Here is a 15,317-nt window from a genome sequence, read left to right as displayed (position 1 = left end):
ACATCGCTCTTCATGGGGTGTGTTTGAGAGGCTCCCTTATCATAGAATCACTGAATGGTTTGGGTTGGAAGGGACCTTAAAGACCACCCAGTGCCACCCCCTGCCCTGGGCAGGGACACCTCCCACCAGCCCAGGTTGCTCCAAGCCCCGGCCAACCTGGCCTTGAACCCCTCCAGGGATGGGGCAGCCACAGCTTCTCTGGGCAACCTGGGCCAGGGGCTCACCGCCCTCACAGCAAACAATTTCTTCCTCAGATCTCATCTAAATCTCTGCTCTTCCAGTTTAAAACCGTTCCCCCCCAGTCCTATCACTACGTGCACTTCTAAAAAGTCCCTCTCCAGCTTTCTTGTAGGCCCCCTTCAGGTATCTCCCAGTGCCCTACATCGAGGTGCCTACTTATTTCTGAATTAAACTTAGGGCACACTGGCTCAGCCTTTTTAAAATGAAAGCACTGCTCCTCCCGACCCCCACAGCCTCACCACCCAGACGAACCCCCCCTTTTCAGACCATGCTTTCTCCACCGCGGCTCCTCCACGGCTCAAGGAGACCTTTGCGGGGGGTGACATTCTACAGGGCGCGGGGTCATTCAGGGTGGCAGCAAGTCCACCGGGAGCGGGTGGAGGTGAGGCAGGAGCATCCCTTCTACTGGGGAGGTCACCAACCCCCGTGGGACCCAGGGACACCTGCAGAAGTGCTCGATGCTGTAGATACGTTACACAAACGCAACAGCTTCTCCAGAGCATGACACCCCCCGCCGCTGATTTGCTGCAGGATCTGTACAGCTTCTATTAATAATTCCCAGAAATTGATATTTTTAGTTGATCAGATGGAGCACTTGGAAGCAAGTGGGTTACCAGATAGATAGAAAATTGCCGTTCTCAACCCCATGTAAATTTTCAGCTGTTTTGGGTAGAATAAAAAGGGAGAGTTACCGACTTTGTAACAAAATCAGATACATATTTGTAAATGTAAAGGGGTAAATCTCAGCCATCCCGGTCCTCCACTCAATTGTTTTGCTCTAGCATCCACCTCCACAGCACGGAAAGGGAAAACCACTGACGTTTTTATGTGACTGGAGGTGCCTCTGCCGCTGCTTCCCTGATGTCTTGGGTGCTGTTTCTGAATGTGCTCATTAGCAGGGGGTCGCCTTCTACACTGCTGAGGGGAGAAAAGCCCGGCAAGTTGAAGCCCACAGCAACACACTCCTTGCCTGCTCCCCGATTTTACACTCGCGTGTCAAAGTAAGTATTTTTTTCCCCGTGAAAATGACCTTAAATTAGTGATCCAAATCCAGGCCAGGGCCACCCCAACTCCCGTACCTTGCTTTAATTAGCATGAATGAAAAAGAAGTCGTCTGAATTTTTATCGGAAGGAAAATTAACTGTTTAATCTCCATTTAAAAGCTTAGTTGACACCTCTTAACGTCATTTTTAACTAGAATGTTGGTACGGAAATAAACCCTCTGGGCTGCAGGGCTCAGTCAGGAGCTGGCACATCCCTGAAGCCTCGAGAGCCTGCCTCTGGTCTGGCTTCTGCTTTAAGAACTCTCACCAACCCCGCTGAAAGAATTTTTCCTTCATTTTTATGGTTTTTACACTTTTGTAGCCCAAATGACTCCAATGAAGTTATTCCCTGTCTTAGCCAGGCGTGGGGATCAGGCCCAGGGACTTCCCGAGGAGTCGGGTGTGCGCCGGTTTGGCAAGATCAGACACAACCGAGTGCTTCCGAATGCAAAATAAAATTCAATTTATCGCTCGCGAGCCACAGGAGCACGGGAAAGCGTGGGGAAGGATGACCGTGCAGAGGTGGAAGCCCTGGCACATCTGTTTTTAAAGCACACGGAAAATCTGGGCAAGCTGACTCTTCAAATAATAAAATTGCTTCTGTTGATACACCTGTGCCAAAGTTAAAGCAAAGATAAAGAGATAAGTAGACTATCCTTATCGCTAGACATAGGAATAATAAACCCAACCAATCATCCTTGGAGACGAACATCAGCTCAGAGCGCACCACTCCATGGAACCTTGGATTCAATAACCTCCTCGCTTCATTCCTGCCTCCTCCAAAAGACGTCGGTAGAAGAAAAAGCCTCGGGATCGCAACCGATAGACGCCACCTGCCCACCCCCGGGGCCCCAACTCACCATCCGAAAGCGTGGTGACCGTCACTTCCTCGGTGGAGACGCCGGGGCCGTAGCGGTTGTAGGCGAGGAAGCGCAGGGTGTACTCGGTGAACTTCTTCAGCCCCTCCAGGCGGTAGGAGAGCCCGTCCACCTCCACGTTCTAGCACACAGGGACGATAAAGCCAGGGGATATGTGAGAGCCGGCACCACGGCCACGCCGAGGGATGAGCGGATTAGAGGCGAGCTTTTCATTCTTGGAGAAGTGGAGCTAAATCCTTATTTAAGTTGCTATAAAGGGTAATTTGTAACAGAATGGCTTGTTACAGCTCGGTTCTCAGCACTCATCCGACGGAGGGGATTTCAGCGCCTCGGAGTTGAGTTTAGTTACTTAGGGAGCAGGGGAAAAGGGTTCTTTTTTTTTTTGGTTAAGCCGGTTGCTGCCACTCCACAGGCACAGAAGAAAAATAAAGGCGTAGAATCCAAGGGGAATTTTGGAGAAAAGAAGGAAGCAAAACAAAGCAAGCACAGAAAAAATGGGGACGGTATTAAAAGTTCCCATAAGACTACTGAGGCACAAGTCCCAAGACCACTGATGCTTGTGATTATCGGGTCAGAAAAATGATCTCCGCTTTCTTTCCCTGCCCTATTCTTTGCCAAAAATCTATTCCGGCCGTTCTGCGCCCACAGAGCTCATCTCCACTCCTACGGCCCCACTCCTGTCCAATACTGGTTATTAAACAGCCAGCGGGAAGCGTCGGAGCAGTTTGCAAAGAGCAAGGTCGCTTGTTTGCCACTCAAAAGCACGTGCTCGTGGCAGAGTTAGGAGCACAAGCGATATCAACTGTTATCACATCCATCATTCTGGAGAGAATACGCATCATTTCTAGCCCAGATGCGTATTATTTTATCCTCCTGCTTGAAAGAAATTACAAGAAGCAACTAAAAAGACACCTTCTGCAAAGATCCCACGTACTAGCTGCCCTTAACGCGCTGATGGTTTCGCACAATGGAAAGGGAGAGTCTAAAGGCTCTTTAAATGCCCTTGGGCATTACTCTGGAATTTCAGCGTAAAGCTGAGGATTGGTTAATATACGGTTAATATATCGATTAATAACACCGGCTGCTTCTTTCTACCTCCTGAACCCATTTCATACAGGTGAAAAAGCATTTCCCTTGATTTTCTCTTTTATCACCGGTCTGCGCAACGTTTACCTAACCTGGAAGATTAATCTGTAAAACCTCTCACTTCGAGCACTTTAAAGACCTGCAGATGCCTCCGTCAAGTATCTCCTTTTCACGGACGGAGCAGAGCCGCTCCGCTCACCGCTCACCTGCTCTCTCCCCGTCGCCGTCTCCGTGCAGAAGAGCCTGTAGCCTTGAACGGGGCCATTCGCATAGGCAGGGGGATCCCAGGAGACGAGGATGGAGGTAGGTGAGGTAGACACAGCCCGCAGGTTTTCCACCGGCCCGGGGACTTGCACTGCACGGAAAGGAAAGGAAAGGACGGCGTGAAAATCCCGTTTCCCCCATGGCTGCGCCCGGGTCCCCAACGTGTGGCACAACCCAGCCCAGCGCACACCTCCGAGGGGTGCCTGCACCCTCCGAGGCACTGCTTCAGCACCCTGCACCTCAGGAACTCCAGGCGAAATACAAAAGGGATGATAATCCCACGGAAAATACACCACGGAAAGACTACTGCAGATTTAGCGCCACTAAATAGATGAAATACTGCGAAGGGTTGTTCCGTCAAGGCTACGCCTCTGCGCCTTCGGCTCAGGGGATGGACTTCACCTTTGAGGTTGGACCAGATGGATCCTTGAGGTCCCTTCCAACTTGGGCTTCTATGATTCTTCAAATTAAATTTCTGGGAAATAATTAGCACAAACATCTAACGCACGCAACAGATGCATTTACCTTGCGGTAACAGGAAATCGGAGACACGCAAATCTCATCATCCAAGACCAGTTCAATTTAAGGACTGCCATTCGAGGAGCCATTAGAAAAACCCACAGGCAACCACCAACACACCACCCGACACAACCAAAGGCATCCCATAAACACACCCTGAGCTTTCCAGTGCTTTCCAGTGAGGAATCGCTTAGTTGTGCGTGTTTCTGTCCCAGCTCTGTAGGTACCAGCTTGACGCTATTAAATTATAAATTGATTTGGTGCACCGCAGCAGGCTTTGGTTTCTTTTAGCAAGCAATTAGCCTTCAAAATCCCTCTGCTGGCTTCTCCTTACAGCATTTGCACATATTGTACACGTGTAGCTGTCTGTTTAAACTGCTATCTGTTTAAACTCCTTTATGCATTACTCAATCTGGTTTAGCTGCCCGAGGGATCACAGATGCGAAGCATCACGGGCAGCCCTTGAGATGCTCTACTGAATGAGGGAGCCCACAAAGGATGGGCCGTAGGCTGGTGTCCCCCCACCCATGTAGCAACGGCACGAAACCGCTACTGTAAAGCCACAGAAACCTAGGAGCATGGAGCAAGGGGATGGATTTGGTCGGAAGGAATCACGCAGCTCTTCTGGGAAGCTGGGCTCCTCTGAGAGCTGACCCTGCTTTGAGCAGGGGCTGGACCAGAGACCTCCCATCATCCAACCTGCGTCATTCCATCATCTGCAAACCCTCATTTCCCTTTAAAAGTTAGACCTCAGGGGTATAAAGCTCCAATAGTAATATGTAGGCCCAGTTCTGCTCTTAAATAACATTCCCGTGCTTGCGTGGTGCCCAGCAGCTACACAAATTGGAGCAATGGGATGGATTTGGTTGGAAGGAATCATGCAGCTCTTCTGGGCAACAGGGCTCATCTCAGAGTTGACCCTGCTTTGCGCCGGGGCGTGACCATCATCCAACCTGCATTATTCCATCATCTGCAAACCCTCATTTCCCTTTAAAAGCAAAGCCTCAGGAGTATAAGCCCCAATATTAATATGTAGCCACTATCCTGCTCTTAAACAACATTCCCGTGCTTGCGTGGTGCCCAGCAGCTACACAAATTGGAGCAACGGGATGGATTTGGTCGGAAGGAATCACGCAGCTCTTCTGGGCAACAGGGCTCATCTCAGAGTTGACCCTGCTTTGAGCCGGGGCGTGACCATCATCCAACCTGCCTCATTCCATCATCTGCAAACCCTCATTTCCCCTTACAAGTTAGACCTCAGGAGTATAAAGCTCCAGTGGTAATATGTAGCCACCGTTCTACTCTCAAATAACATTTCTGCGTTCACGTGGTGCCCAGCAGTTACAGAAATTGCAGGGCTGTAGCAAGCTCATCTTACAAACCAAATAACGACACTAAAAGCGTTAAAATATCCCATCCTTAAAACTATGACGTGCTTTGCTTAGTTCTGAAAAGAGAGAGGGGTTTGCAATAGGTTGAGCCTTGAGTCGGGATCGTGCCGGTGGGCGAAGAAGCACCCAACCCCTCTTTAAACCACAACGCAAAACAATCCCTTAGAATTGTTAAGGAAACCACACTCGGTCAGCTTTCGTCACACAGACTCTGCCTTCAAGCGCTCCAATTTCACCCTGAGAGCAAATTATCACACATCAACTACATCACGCTTTTGGATGTCAGCTTAAATCACTCATTAAAAGAGCATAAAAAAAGCTTAATAAACTCCCGTAACTACCAGCAGTACGAGAAAATCAGTCCCTGCACGTAGTAACCGATGTTTGGAGATGAGGATATCTATAGCTTATCTGCGCCTTCGTCCTGAACTCGGGGAAAACTGGGGAGGGAAAAAAAAAAAAAAGAATTGTGGCAAAAACGTAAAGGTCAAGCGGGTTATTTCTGAAAATCTTCGACACCAAATAGTACCTTTTTTACTTTCACCAGGGAGCGCGCCGTGGCATAAAACAAACTCACAAGCTATTGTGCGGCCGGCAGATAACAGCATTACAGGCCCTGGAACAGCCTTTCCGCAAAGTTACATCCCCGTTACGAGGCGGTTTCACACTAACAGCTCTTTTGTTGTAAATCCGTAACTGCCCGACCCCGCGCTCCCTGGACCCGTCCCGCTGCCGCGCAGCAGGGATGGCCATGGGAGAAAGGCATCAACAAACCGCAAATCGCCTTTGAGCGCAATTTCGGGTTTAGATGCAGCGTAGAGACACTTAAAATATTTTTATTTCCTTTGCCCCGCTTTCCTTTTCGTTCGATTTCCATATTTCTGACAGACGCTCTAATGTGCTTAAGGTCTCAGTATTTTCAGTGCACACAAAGCATTTAATAATCTCTCCTGATCCCTTCTGTCAAATAATAATCTCGCGAAAATTGGCATTACGTTTTAAATCTTTTCCTACATTCTGTTTTTTCTAAATAGCAGAGAGGCCTTAGAACTGCTTTACATTCCATTAAAACAAGACGTTAAATCGTGTTTCTTCTAATGTCAGCCTTTCACAACTAACGGCATCCTTTCTCTAAGAAAAAAAGGGACAAAGGGAAGAGGGCAGGAAGAGGATTGATGCGTTTTGTTTTTTTTTTTTACCATGGGCTCCACGTAATGCTTCCAGATATTCCAAAAACTCCATGTTCTTCTGAGAATGCTCTTTCGCTCCCACGAGAGATGGGCTCAGCGCCTCAGGACTGCTTCACAAATACAAGCTACCACTGCGGCTTGCAAAGAGTTTGACGCTGCTCTCACGACTGCCGCTTTTGGGGTTATTTGGTGGAATGACTCCTATTCAGTAGCGGTAAAGGCAATCAGGCCCGAAGCCAGAAACGGTCCGATGCTTTGTTTTATTTCTTTTCCCCAAAGCTGATTTTACCTCCTTTTCTTTCATTACCAGGGTGAATCGCTGTATCCACACTGTGCTGCAAGAACGCGTCCCACGCGGCCCCAAAGACAATATGGGCAGGGCTAAAAGACGACACTTACCGTATGCACCTGATACATACCTTGATTTTTGGTATATACTATTGCAGAAGTAAGTACCTGTGTTCCCAACAGATTCATTGTGTTTCGAATCTAAGCTGGCCCCAGCAAAGTGGGTTGTCCTCTACATAAATGGTATCGCTTGCGTTTAATCTTCCATCAGTTCTCAAATCTTCCAGACTATAGGCTATTTTGGGAGATAACCTCCTGCCAGCAGTCTGTCTAAACCCAAAGAGGTCGTGTGCAGTTGGCCACAGGTGAAGGGCCTCCAGAGAACGTCCATAATTCACATCTCCGTCTTACATTGCTGCACATAGAATCAGAAAAGTTTCAATCATAGAATGGTCTGGGTTGAAAGGGACCTTCAAGATCATTTTGTTCACCTCCCACTAGAGCAGGTTGCTCAAAGCCCCATCCAGCCTGGTCTTGAACACCTCTAGGGATGCGTGTCCTGTCCCGGTTGCTGCACCACACGCACGGGGCAAGCTGAGAGCCTCTAGCAGGAGAAACGCCAGATTCATACCTCTGGGATATGATGGCACAAGTTGAGTCAACGCAGCTTGACTTGGGGGCCACCAGACCCAGAGGAGCTCGGCAGGAGGGCTTCACAGCTTGAGGTGGGCAACGACTGCTGGGAAGACCTGGCCACTTGTAGGGTATGAGGGATTTAAGAACTCTAGTAACCCGGTGAGTTTGATTTCTTGTAGGAGCAGAAAGCGGTGGCACCTCTGTACACCTTACTGACAGACTCTGGTATTGACCCCGCCCATTTTCAGTTGCATAAAACCAGATCTCCACGTAGTCAACTGCTCCTCAAAACCTGCAGGAACACAATTTCTACTCTCACGAGCCTTCGCTGTTCTTCCACAGAGATGTCCTCTTTGCTATTGTTCAGTTAAACTTCTGATAATAATAGTTAATAAGATACAAGAAAAAGACAAGTGCCTAAAATAGGAACGCACACAACTATGTCAAAAATTGCTTGGCAACTGCCTAAACATGCTACATCGCTTTCTCAAACCTGACATTTTTATAAGTTTCTGAAGCTTTGCCTTCTGCACCTCAGGCCACCCTGCCTGTGCCGGTGGGAATTTGGTTCATACCGAAGCCCTACTGGAGAGCGGGGAGAGGGGCACCTGAACATCATGAGTGCAGCTCCAGCAGGTAAAGAATTCAGTGACCCCAGGACCGGTGCCTTAAGCTCTGTCGCAAGACACCAACCTTCTTCCAGATCTATTGATGGGTTCCGGCCTTGGGCTCTAAGGTGTCTGGATGCAGAAGTTTGCACGACAACCTTTGGACAAGAGAGTCCTAGACACCACCTTGAAGTCGAATGCCCAAATATGAGGTGAAAGGATGATGGTCCTGCTTCTTTTCTCTCTTCTTCTGGTCCCAGGGGTCTTGACTTTTGCTGCCTATAGTCCAAACCAACCTCCCGCCTAATGGGCATGATGCTCCTGCACCAAAAGTGCCATTCAAGGCACTCATGCTCTGAATCCTTTCAGGTAGAAGAAAGCATTAAACCTTTGCATTAAAGCTTCCCAGGAGAGACTGCGCACCACCGGGCACCTATCACCACCACACTTTCCTAAGGAAAACAAAACCACTTATCCCAACTCCGTGTTTTTAAAGAAATATGCCTGGTAATTCTGAGTTGGGCTTCCTAGCCGTCTCCATCATGAAAGCTGCTTTTTAAAAACGTTTTCCCTAGCGATTCATCCCTCCCCTTAATGAGATGCAACGATTAAAATGTTCTTGTTATTACATTTCGCTTTTTGTTTCAACAGCTGCTTCTCTGCTGATCTGCACTGAAAACATTTCAGACAGAAAACATTTATGAAGCTACTTGCAGTTATTGATAATAGAGTGCATGCTTTGATTGCGCCTTTGATTTTTGCCCTCCCCCTTCTTTCTCTGTAGTTAACAGCTTTAACGATATTTTCATTAAAATCTGGTTCCACGCTGCACGCAAAGATGCAACTTCAGAGAGCCTGCAGGCAGCGTAATTATTAACACAGCAAAACCTGCTTCCCCACGCTGGACACGCTCTGAAGACGTGACAGTTGTTTGGCAGGACCGGCCCGGCCGCCTCCAGTGCCGTCCACAAGAGCTGGCGATGGAGCCAGCTTTTGGAAGTAGCTGTCACTTGTATTTTCACAGAGTCTTCTGGTTTTCATTAGTTTTCCCTTTAAGTCTTCACGTGGTGCCCAGCACACAGATGTGTGCATCCAATAGAGAATTGTAGAACGGCCTAAGTTGGAAGAGACATTTGAGATCGTCGAGTCCAACCATCAACCTAACTCTACCAAAACCCACCACTAACCCATGTCCCTCAGCACCACGTCTGCCCAGCTTTTAATACCTCCAGGGATGGTGACTCCACCACTGCCCTGGGCAGCCTCTTCCAATGCTTGACAACCCTTTCGGGGAAGACGTTTCTCCTAATATCCATCCTAAACCTCCCCTGGCACAACTTGAGGCTGTTTCCTCTTGTCCCATCGCGTGTTCCTTGGGAGAAGAGACCGACCCCCCCTGGCTACCCCCTCCTTTCAGGGAGCTGCAGAGAGCGAGAAGGTCTCCCCTCAGCCTCCTTTTCTCCAGGCTGAACACCCCCAGCTCCCTCAGCCGCTCCTCACCAGACTTGTGCTCCAGACCCCTCACCAGCTCCGCTGCCCTTCTCTGGACACGCTCCAGCACCTCAAGGTCATCTTTAGTGTCCTGAGGGGCCCAAAACTGGACACAGCCCTCAAGGTGGGGCCTCCCCAGTGCCCAGTACAGGGGTCACTGCCCCAGCCCTGCTGGCCACACTGTTCCTGACACAGGCCAGGATGCTGTTAGCCCTCTTGGCCACCTGTGCCCAGGTGATCAATATTCTTTGATTTGCTAAGGAACAGGGGACCAGGGATGGTGCCACCAAATGGCAGGTGATGGAGGTAGCTCAGCTCCAAACTCTGCAGCCAAGGGAAAGCGCCTCCTTGGAGCTGCCTGTACCAGAGGAGGTGTGGGAACGCGTCCTCCTCCACCCTCCTGCTGGGGAGGGGCAGGAACCCGGGGGGGAGGACGGGGACACGAGCATCTCTCAGGCCCCCGAATGTGGCAGCAGGGCACAACGCCACAATACAAACTCTAGGAAGTCTGGAACAAGAGGCAGGCGGGAGGATGGTGTTATCTTCTTGCCACATAAAAACCTGGCCAAAAACAGGTAAGACAGTGGCAGCAGAAGCAGCTCAACACTTATACAGGCTCTTAATTAATGAAGAAACTTTTAAAAGTATCTTCAGTACCCAGCGTTTCCACTCCCATACTTCTTTTGCCGGACTTGCAAACATTTCAGCATGTATCACCGTGTACAGCTCTAGGAATCAAACCAACCTGTTCGCCTCGCTACTAAACTCAGAAAGACAACGATATTTCCTATGTTTTCCTGCTATTATTATTACAAAATGCCGACGGGCTGTATTTGTGTCAGGGAAGGCAGAAACTGCAGACAGAGGAAGAAGTAGTCTGTTGTAATGGTTTGCACTGGGGAGAAAATCTGTCTGTCAATCAAAATTTATTAAGATTTCACTAATGTCAATAAGCTACTTAAAAGCAAATACAGGGCGCAAACGCAAACACTCAAATAACGTCGTCAAGGAAGAAGTAGTTGCTGGTCAGCGAGAGAAATTCATTTCGAAAACGAGCTTTTGTTACCAAATCCATCTGCTTCAGGGTGTCCAAACACGCCCTGCGTTTGTTTTGAGGTCTGAAAAAATGGAAGGAAAAGCTTTCTGAAAGGAAGAGCATTTCCGAGGGCTGGAAGCCCCGCTATGCACTTAGGCGAAACGACAGCGGCTGCCGAGCGAAAAAGCAACTCCTATTGACTTCAAGAGGGAACAGAAATTCAACCTTTTATTTTGAGAAACAGCGCGCAGAAAGATAGGTTACAGCAATCCCGGCCCTGGCTCAGGCTTCCAGAGGGAGCTCGGATAAATAATTTAGTGCTTTTATGCTTCAATTTCCTTCCCATAAAATGGCATAATAATATATCTCCTACCCATTCTTTATCTTACCTATTTATATTGCAAGATTTCTGGGGTAGGAAGAAAGGGCCAGATAAAACAAAGATGAATGCCTGTCAAACGGAACTGAGACAGAATTTCAATTCCTACATCCCAAGCTACTTGAGAAACGCTCGGCAGCAGCTCGGTTTATAGGACATCTTCTCTCTGACCTTCTCCCTCTCCTGGTGCCGTGCAGCTGCAGAGGACCAGAGCGGTTGCGGCTGAGCCCCCCCAGTGATGGCAGCACCCCAGTCCCAGATGGGAGCAGAGCTGGATGGTCAATCAAACACCTCTGTGACAGTGATGGGCTTGGATATCCCAAGGAGACAACCAACATGGAAGGGGCCAAAGGACCTACCTGAATTTTTAAATGATTTGGCCCTTCCGTGAGCCAGCGATGTGCGCTGGCAGCCCAGAAACCCCCCGTGGCCTGGGCTGCATCCCCAGCAGCGTGGGCAGCAGGGCGAGGGGGGGATTCTGCCCCTCTGCTCCGCTCGGGGGAGACCCCCCTGCAGTGCTGCCTCCAGCGCTGGGGCACCAACAGCAGAAGGACACGGAGCTGTTGGAGCGGAGCCAGAGGAGGCCCCGGAGATGCTGGGAGGGCTGGAGCCCCTCTGCTGGGAGGACAGGCTGAGAGAGCTGGGGGGGTTCAGCCTGGAGAAGAGAAGGCTCCGCGGAGACCTTCCAGCCCCTGCCAGTCCCTCAAGGGGCTCCAGGAAAGCTGGGGAGGGACTCTGGAGCAGGGAGGGGAGCCATGGGACGAGGGGAATGGTTTTAAACTGGAAGAGGGGAGATGGAGATGAGATATTGGGAAGAAATTCTTTGGGTTGAGGATGGTGAGCCCCTGGCCCAGGTTGCCCAGAGAAGCTGTGGCTGCCCCATCCCTGGAGGGGTTCAAGGCCAGGTTGGCCGGGGCTTGGAGCAACCTGGGCTGGTGGGAGGTGTCCCTGCCCAGGGCAGGGGGGTGGAACTAGATGGTCTTTAAGGTCCCTTCCAACCAAAACGTTTCTATGGTTCCATGATTCCTAGGAATAGTAGGCTGGAGAACATCCCTTGCTCAACAGCAGAGGTTCAAGAGTCTGTCTTCTGTCTCAGGTCTAGTCCCTCCCTTAATTTTGTAGAAATCACAGCACAAACGGCCTTGATCATCATTTAGGTCTCTGGACAATGGGTGTCCTACAAATAAAGCCCATCTCCCTATAGAGACAGCTTTGTTTCTGATGAAAAGGGTTGAGAAGAGCTTTGTACCACCATTCAGCCAGGGCAGTAGTGGAGTCACCATCCCCGGAAGCCGGGCAGACGTGGTGCTGAGGGACGTGGGTTAGTGGTGGTTTTTGTCAGTGTTGGGTCGATGGTTGGACTCGATGATCTGAAAGGTCCTTTCCAACCTCGACAATTCTATGATTCAGTACAATGTGGTGGCACTGGATCAGCTGGAGGCACTGAGCAGGTTTCTTCCCAGTGCCCAAATTAAGCTCGGTGAAGTTTATTTCATTTCCAGCTCATTACCACTCGCCTCAATCGCCACTTTTTTTCCGGAAAGGGAGACAAACCTATCCCAGCAGAGCTTTTTGGATGAATCTCAGCAAAGCGAACACGCCAGTGCTCTCATCCAGGGACAGATCCGACAGAGGCAAAGCAAACTGTCCCGTCCGGCTGGGGACACACCGCCCTGTGTCCTACCAGCAGCGAGTGGGGAAGGACGGCCACGCTGCCTGAGGACTGCGGCATCAAAACCCTCCCTTGAGGGACATAAGGATGAAGGAAACAGACCCTGGTGCAAAAGAGCTTCCAACTACAACATATTTCATAGCAGCAAGGTGACATCTTCATCCGGCGGGGTAAGGGGTGCCAGGGGTTGTCCATCTGTCCTACACCGGGTCGAGGGGGATCCAGGCAGGGCCAGTGTGCCTCTGCATCACAGTCTGCATAGAAATATGGAGATTTCATGCAAACGATGCAACGCCTCGATTTGCATAGCTGATTAAGACAGGCTCACCTGCTCTGCATTTTCATTTTTTTCAGATAAAAGTGGCTTTAATTTTCTGCTCCTTCTCGGCAAGTCAGTCGAAGCAAAGTGTTTTACTTGGCATAATGGCGCCTTCGCGTCTCAGCGAAGCCGGAGCAGAATTACAACATCCCTCTCACCAGCGAAGCTCATTATTTATAAAAAGCAACGATTAGGTGACAAGCACCCAATCCCTCCCATCGGCCACCTCCACGACGCACTGAAAGGAAGGAGCGTGCGGCGCAGACAAACCTCCGAAATGGAAAATCCCTCTTCTCGTTTAACGCATTTGGAATATTTTCACCCCAGCAGATTATTTCTGGTAAACACGGTCTTCACAGACATCAAAACATTTGGAAAAAAAAAAAACGCGACAATTTCTGCTTAGCGAGAAAAACAAAGCGAAGTAATTCCATAATGCTGAAACATCCAGTAATGATGTTTTCAAACTGAAATGGTTCTTTTTCTAAATAACTTTTAAATTAGTCGCATGGATTTTGGCGTAAGCTTTTCACAGTTGTTCTAGACCGGAGAACAGAATGAAATATATTAAATTCATTAAAGGAAAAAAAGGAGAGCGATCAAGAATGGGTTTTGCTGTAGTTTAAAATACAATAAGAGACTCCAGCATCAGAAAATTTCTCAATTTTCCCAAAATTTCCCAAAAAACCCAAACCCCAAACCCCTGGTCCTTGCCGCGCTCTGCCTAACCGCAATCTGTATTTAAAGAGTCCGATGAAAAACATAAAATAGTTTTAAAGAAGAAGTAAGCATAAAAAGAAATCTTTTTAATAAAAAATAAATACTGTCTGAGGGAAACAGGATGGGTTTGTCCTCAGAATCTCCCTCAGGCCAAACCCTCCGGAGCACCAGGAAAGAAAACACAACAGCTTCTTACTGCTTCTGTTCTAATTCTCATGGAGGTTGTGGGAGCCGATGCCGGGACTTTCAGAGATTTCTGCAAGAACATCTCGACACCTCTCAGGAATGAGGAGGGTCAGAGGAATTTTCAAACCTACCAAAGCTAAAGGATTTTTTATTTTTGAATTTTCTTTTCCAGGAGGTATAAAAAGATGAGTATGTGTCTGAGAAGCGGAAGTCTTTCTGGTATAGTGGCAACCTCAGTAATCACGGAATGGTTTGGGTTGGAAGGGAGCTTAAAAGCCCACCCAGTGCCACCCCCTGCCCTGGGCAGGGACACCTCCCACCAGCCCAGGTTGCTCCAAGCCCCGGCCAACCTGGCCTTGAACCCCTCCAGGGATGGGGCAGCCACAGCTTCTCTGGGCAACCTGGGCCAGGGGCTCACCACCCTCACAGCAAACAATTTCTTCCTCAGAGCTCATCTAAATCTACAGGAAAACAACACCTGAACCTGGCACTGATTCGTCTTGTACCAGCAATTCCACCCTAAGCATGAAGCCATGGAGATACCTCCTGACGACTGCGGTAGGAAGGATTCAGTGTCTACATCTGAAATAATATGTATTTCTCATCTACCGAGGCTCTTCCCCTGTGCAACTGAGGACACCAAGACCTAAGCAGGTCTCACAAACGGGATGCAAAGTCATTTGAATTCAATTTTAATTATCATGTTTCATACAGCAATGCAACTTTCTAATGAGACGGATGCTTTTCAAAGAAGGCAGAAGAGCCAGTCAGGAAAAAAAAATATCAACCAAACAAAACCCCCAAAAGAAAAGCTTTTGACTGCATTATTTCAGTTAATTAAGATGAATGATGAACAGCAAGCAATTCGTGGCGCTTTAAATTGAACCCAAGACAGTTTGAAAATGAACATTTTTACTTTCTGGGCTTTATTGGGTTTTTAATTTAACTCTTAGTCTACCGAGGTGGTAACAAATTCTCCTGCTCTTCATGAGCCAGAATCCGCCCTCCTCTCTCAGAGAAAAGAATGGTTTGCAAGACACCTACAGGGGATGAAGATTCCCACCTGTCTTCACCATTTTGCCCATTTTAGAACAAAGGGATGACGATGTACGGGGATGAAACACCTTGCTCAGGGGCGTTGCACGAGCCAGCTGGAAACTTCAACTCCAGAGAGCTTCTGGAGGTAGCACTATATCTGTCAAGTAAAAATTCAGTAAGAATTTAATCAGGTGCCCTTCAGAGGGCACCTGGCCGCAGGAGGGACCGAGCTGAGACAAGAAGGCAACGGGGTGGCACCACTGCGGGGTGGAAATGCTCTCGGTGATGGAGATGACTTGGGAAGGCGTAAATTTTTCAACTGAGTAAATAGCT

The 15,317-nt window shown here is 48.9% G+C and overlaps 1 protein-coding gene across 1 annotated transcript in view; it reads right to left on the bottom strand.

Moving 5' to 3' along the window:
• LOC128902487 (netrin receptor DCC-like) overlaps window positions 1–15,317 on the bottom strand; it is a 592,493-nt gene that overhangs the window by 145,459 nt on the left and 431,717 nt on the right. The window contains exons 10-11 of the mRNA XM_054185611.1: window positions 3,454–3,602; window positions 2,144–2,282 (exon numbers count right to left, since the gene is read on the bottom strand). Of these exons, the coding sequence (XP_054041586.1) occupies window positions 2,144–2,282; window positions 3,454–3,602 (288 nt within the window). The remainder of the gene's footprint in view (window positions 1–2,143; window positions 2,283–3,453; window positions 3,603–15,317) is intronic.

The sequence above is a fragment of the Rissa tridactyla genome, chromosome Z, assembly GCF_028500815.1.
Source record: "Rissa tridactyla isolate bRisTri1 chromosome Z, bRisTri1.patW.cur.20221130, whole genome shotgun sequence".
Taxonomy (NCBI): Eukaryota; Metazoa; Chordata; class Aves; order Charadriiformes; family Laridae; genus Rissa; species Rissa tridactyla.
The sequence above is the reverse complement of the archived record's forward strand: the minus strand, read 5'-3'. Positions and strand labels throughout refer to the sequence as shown.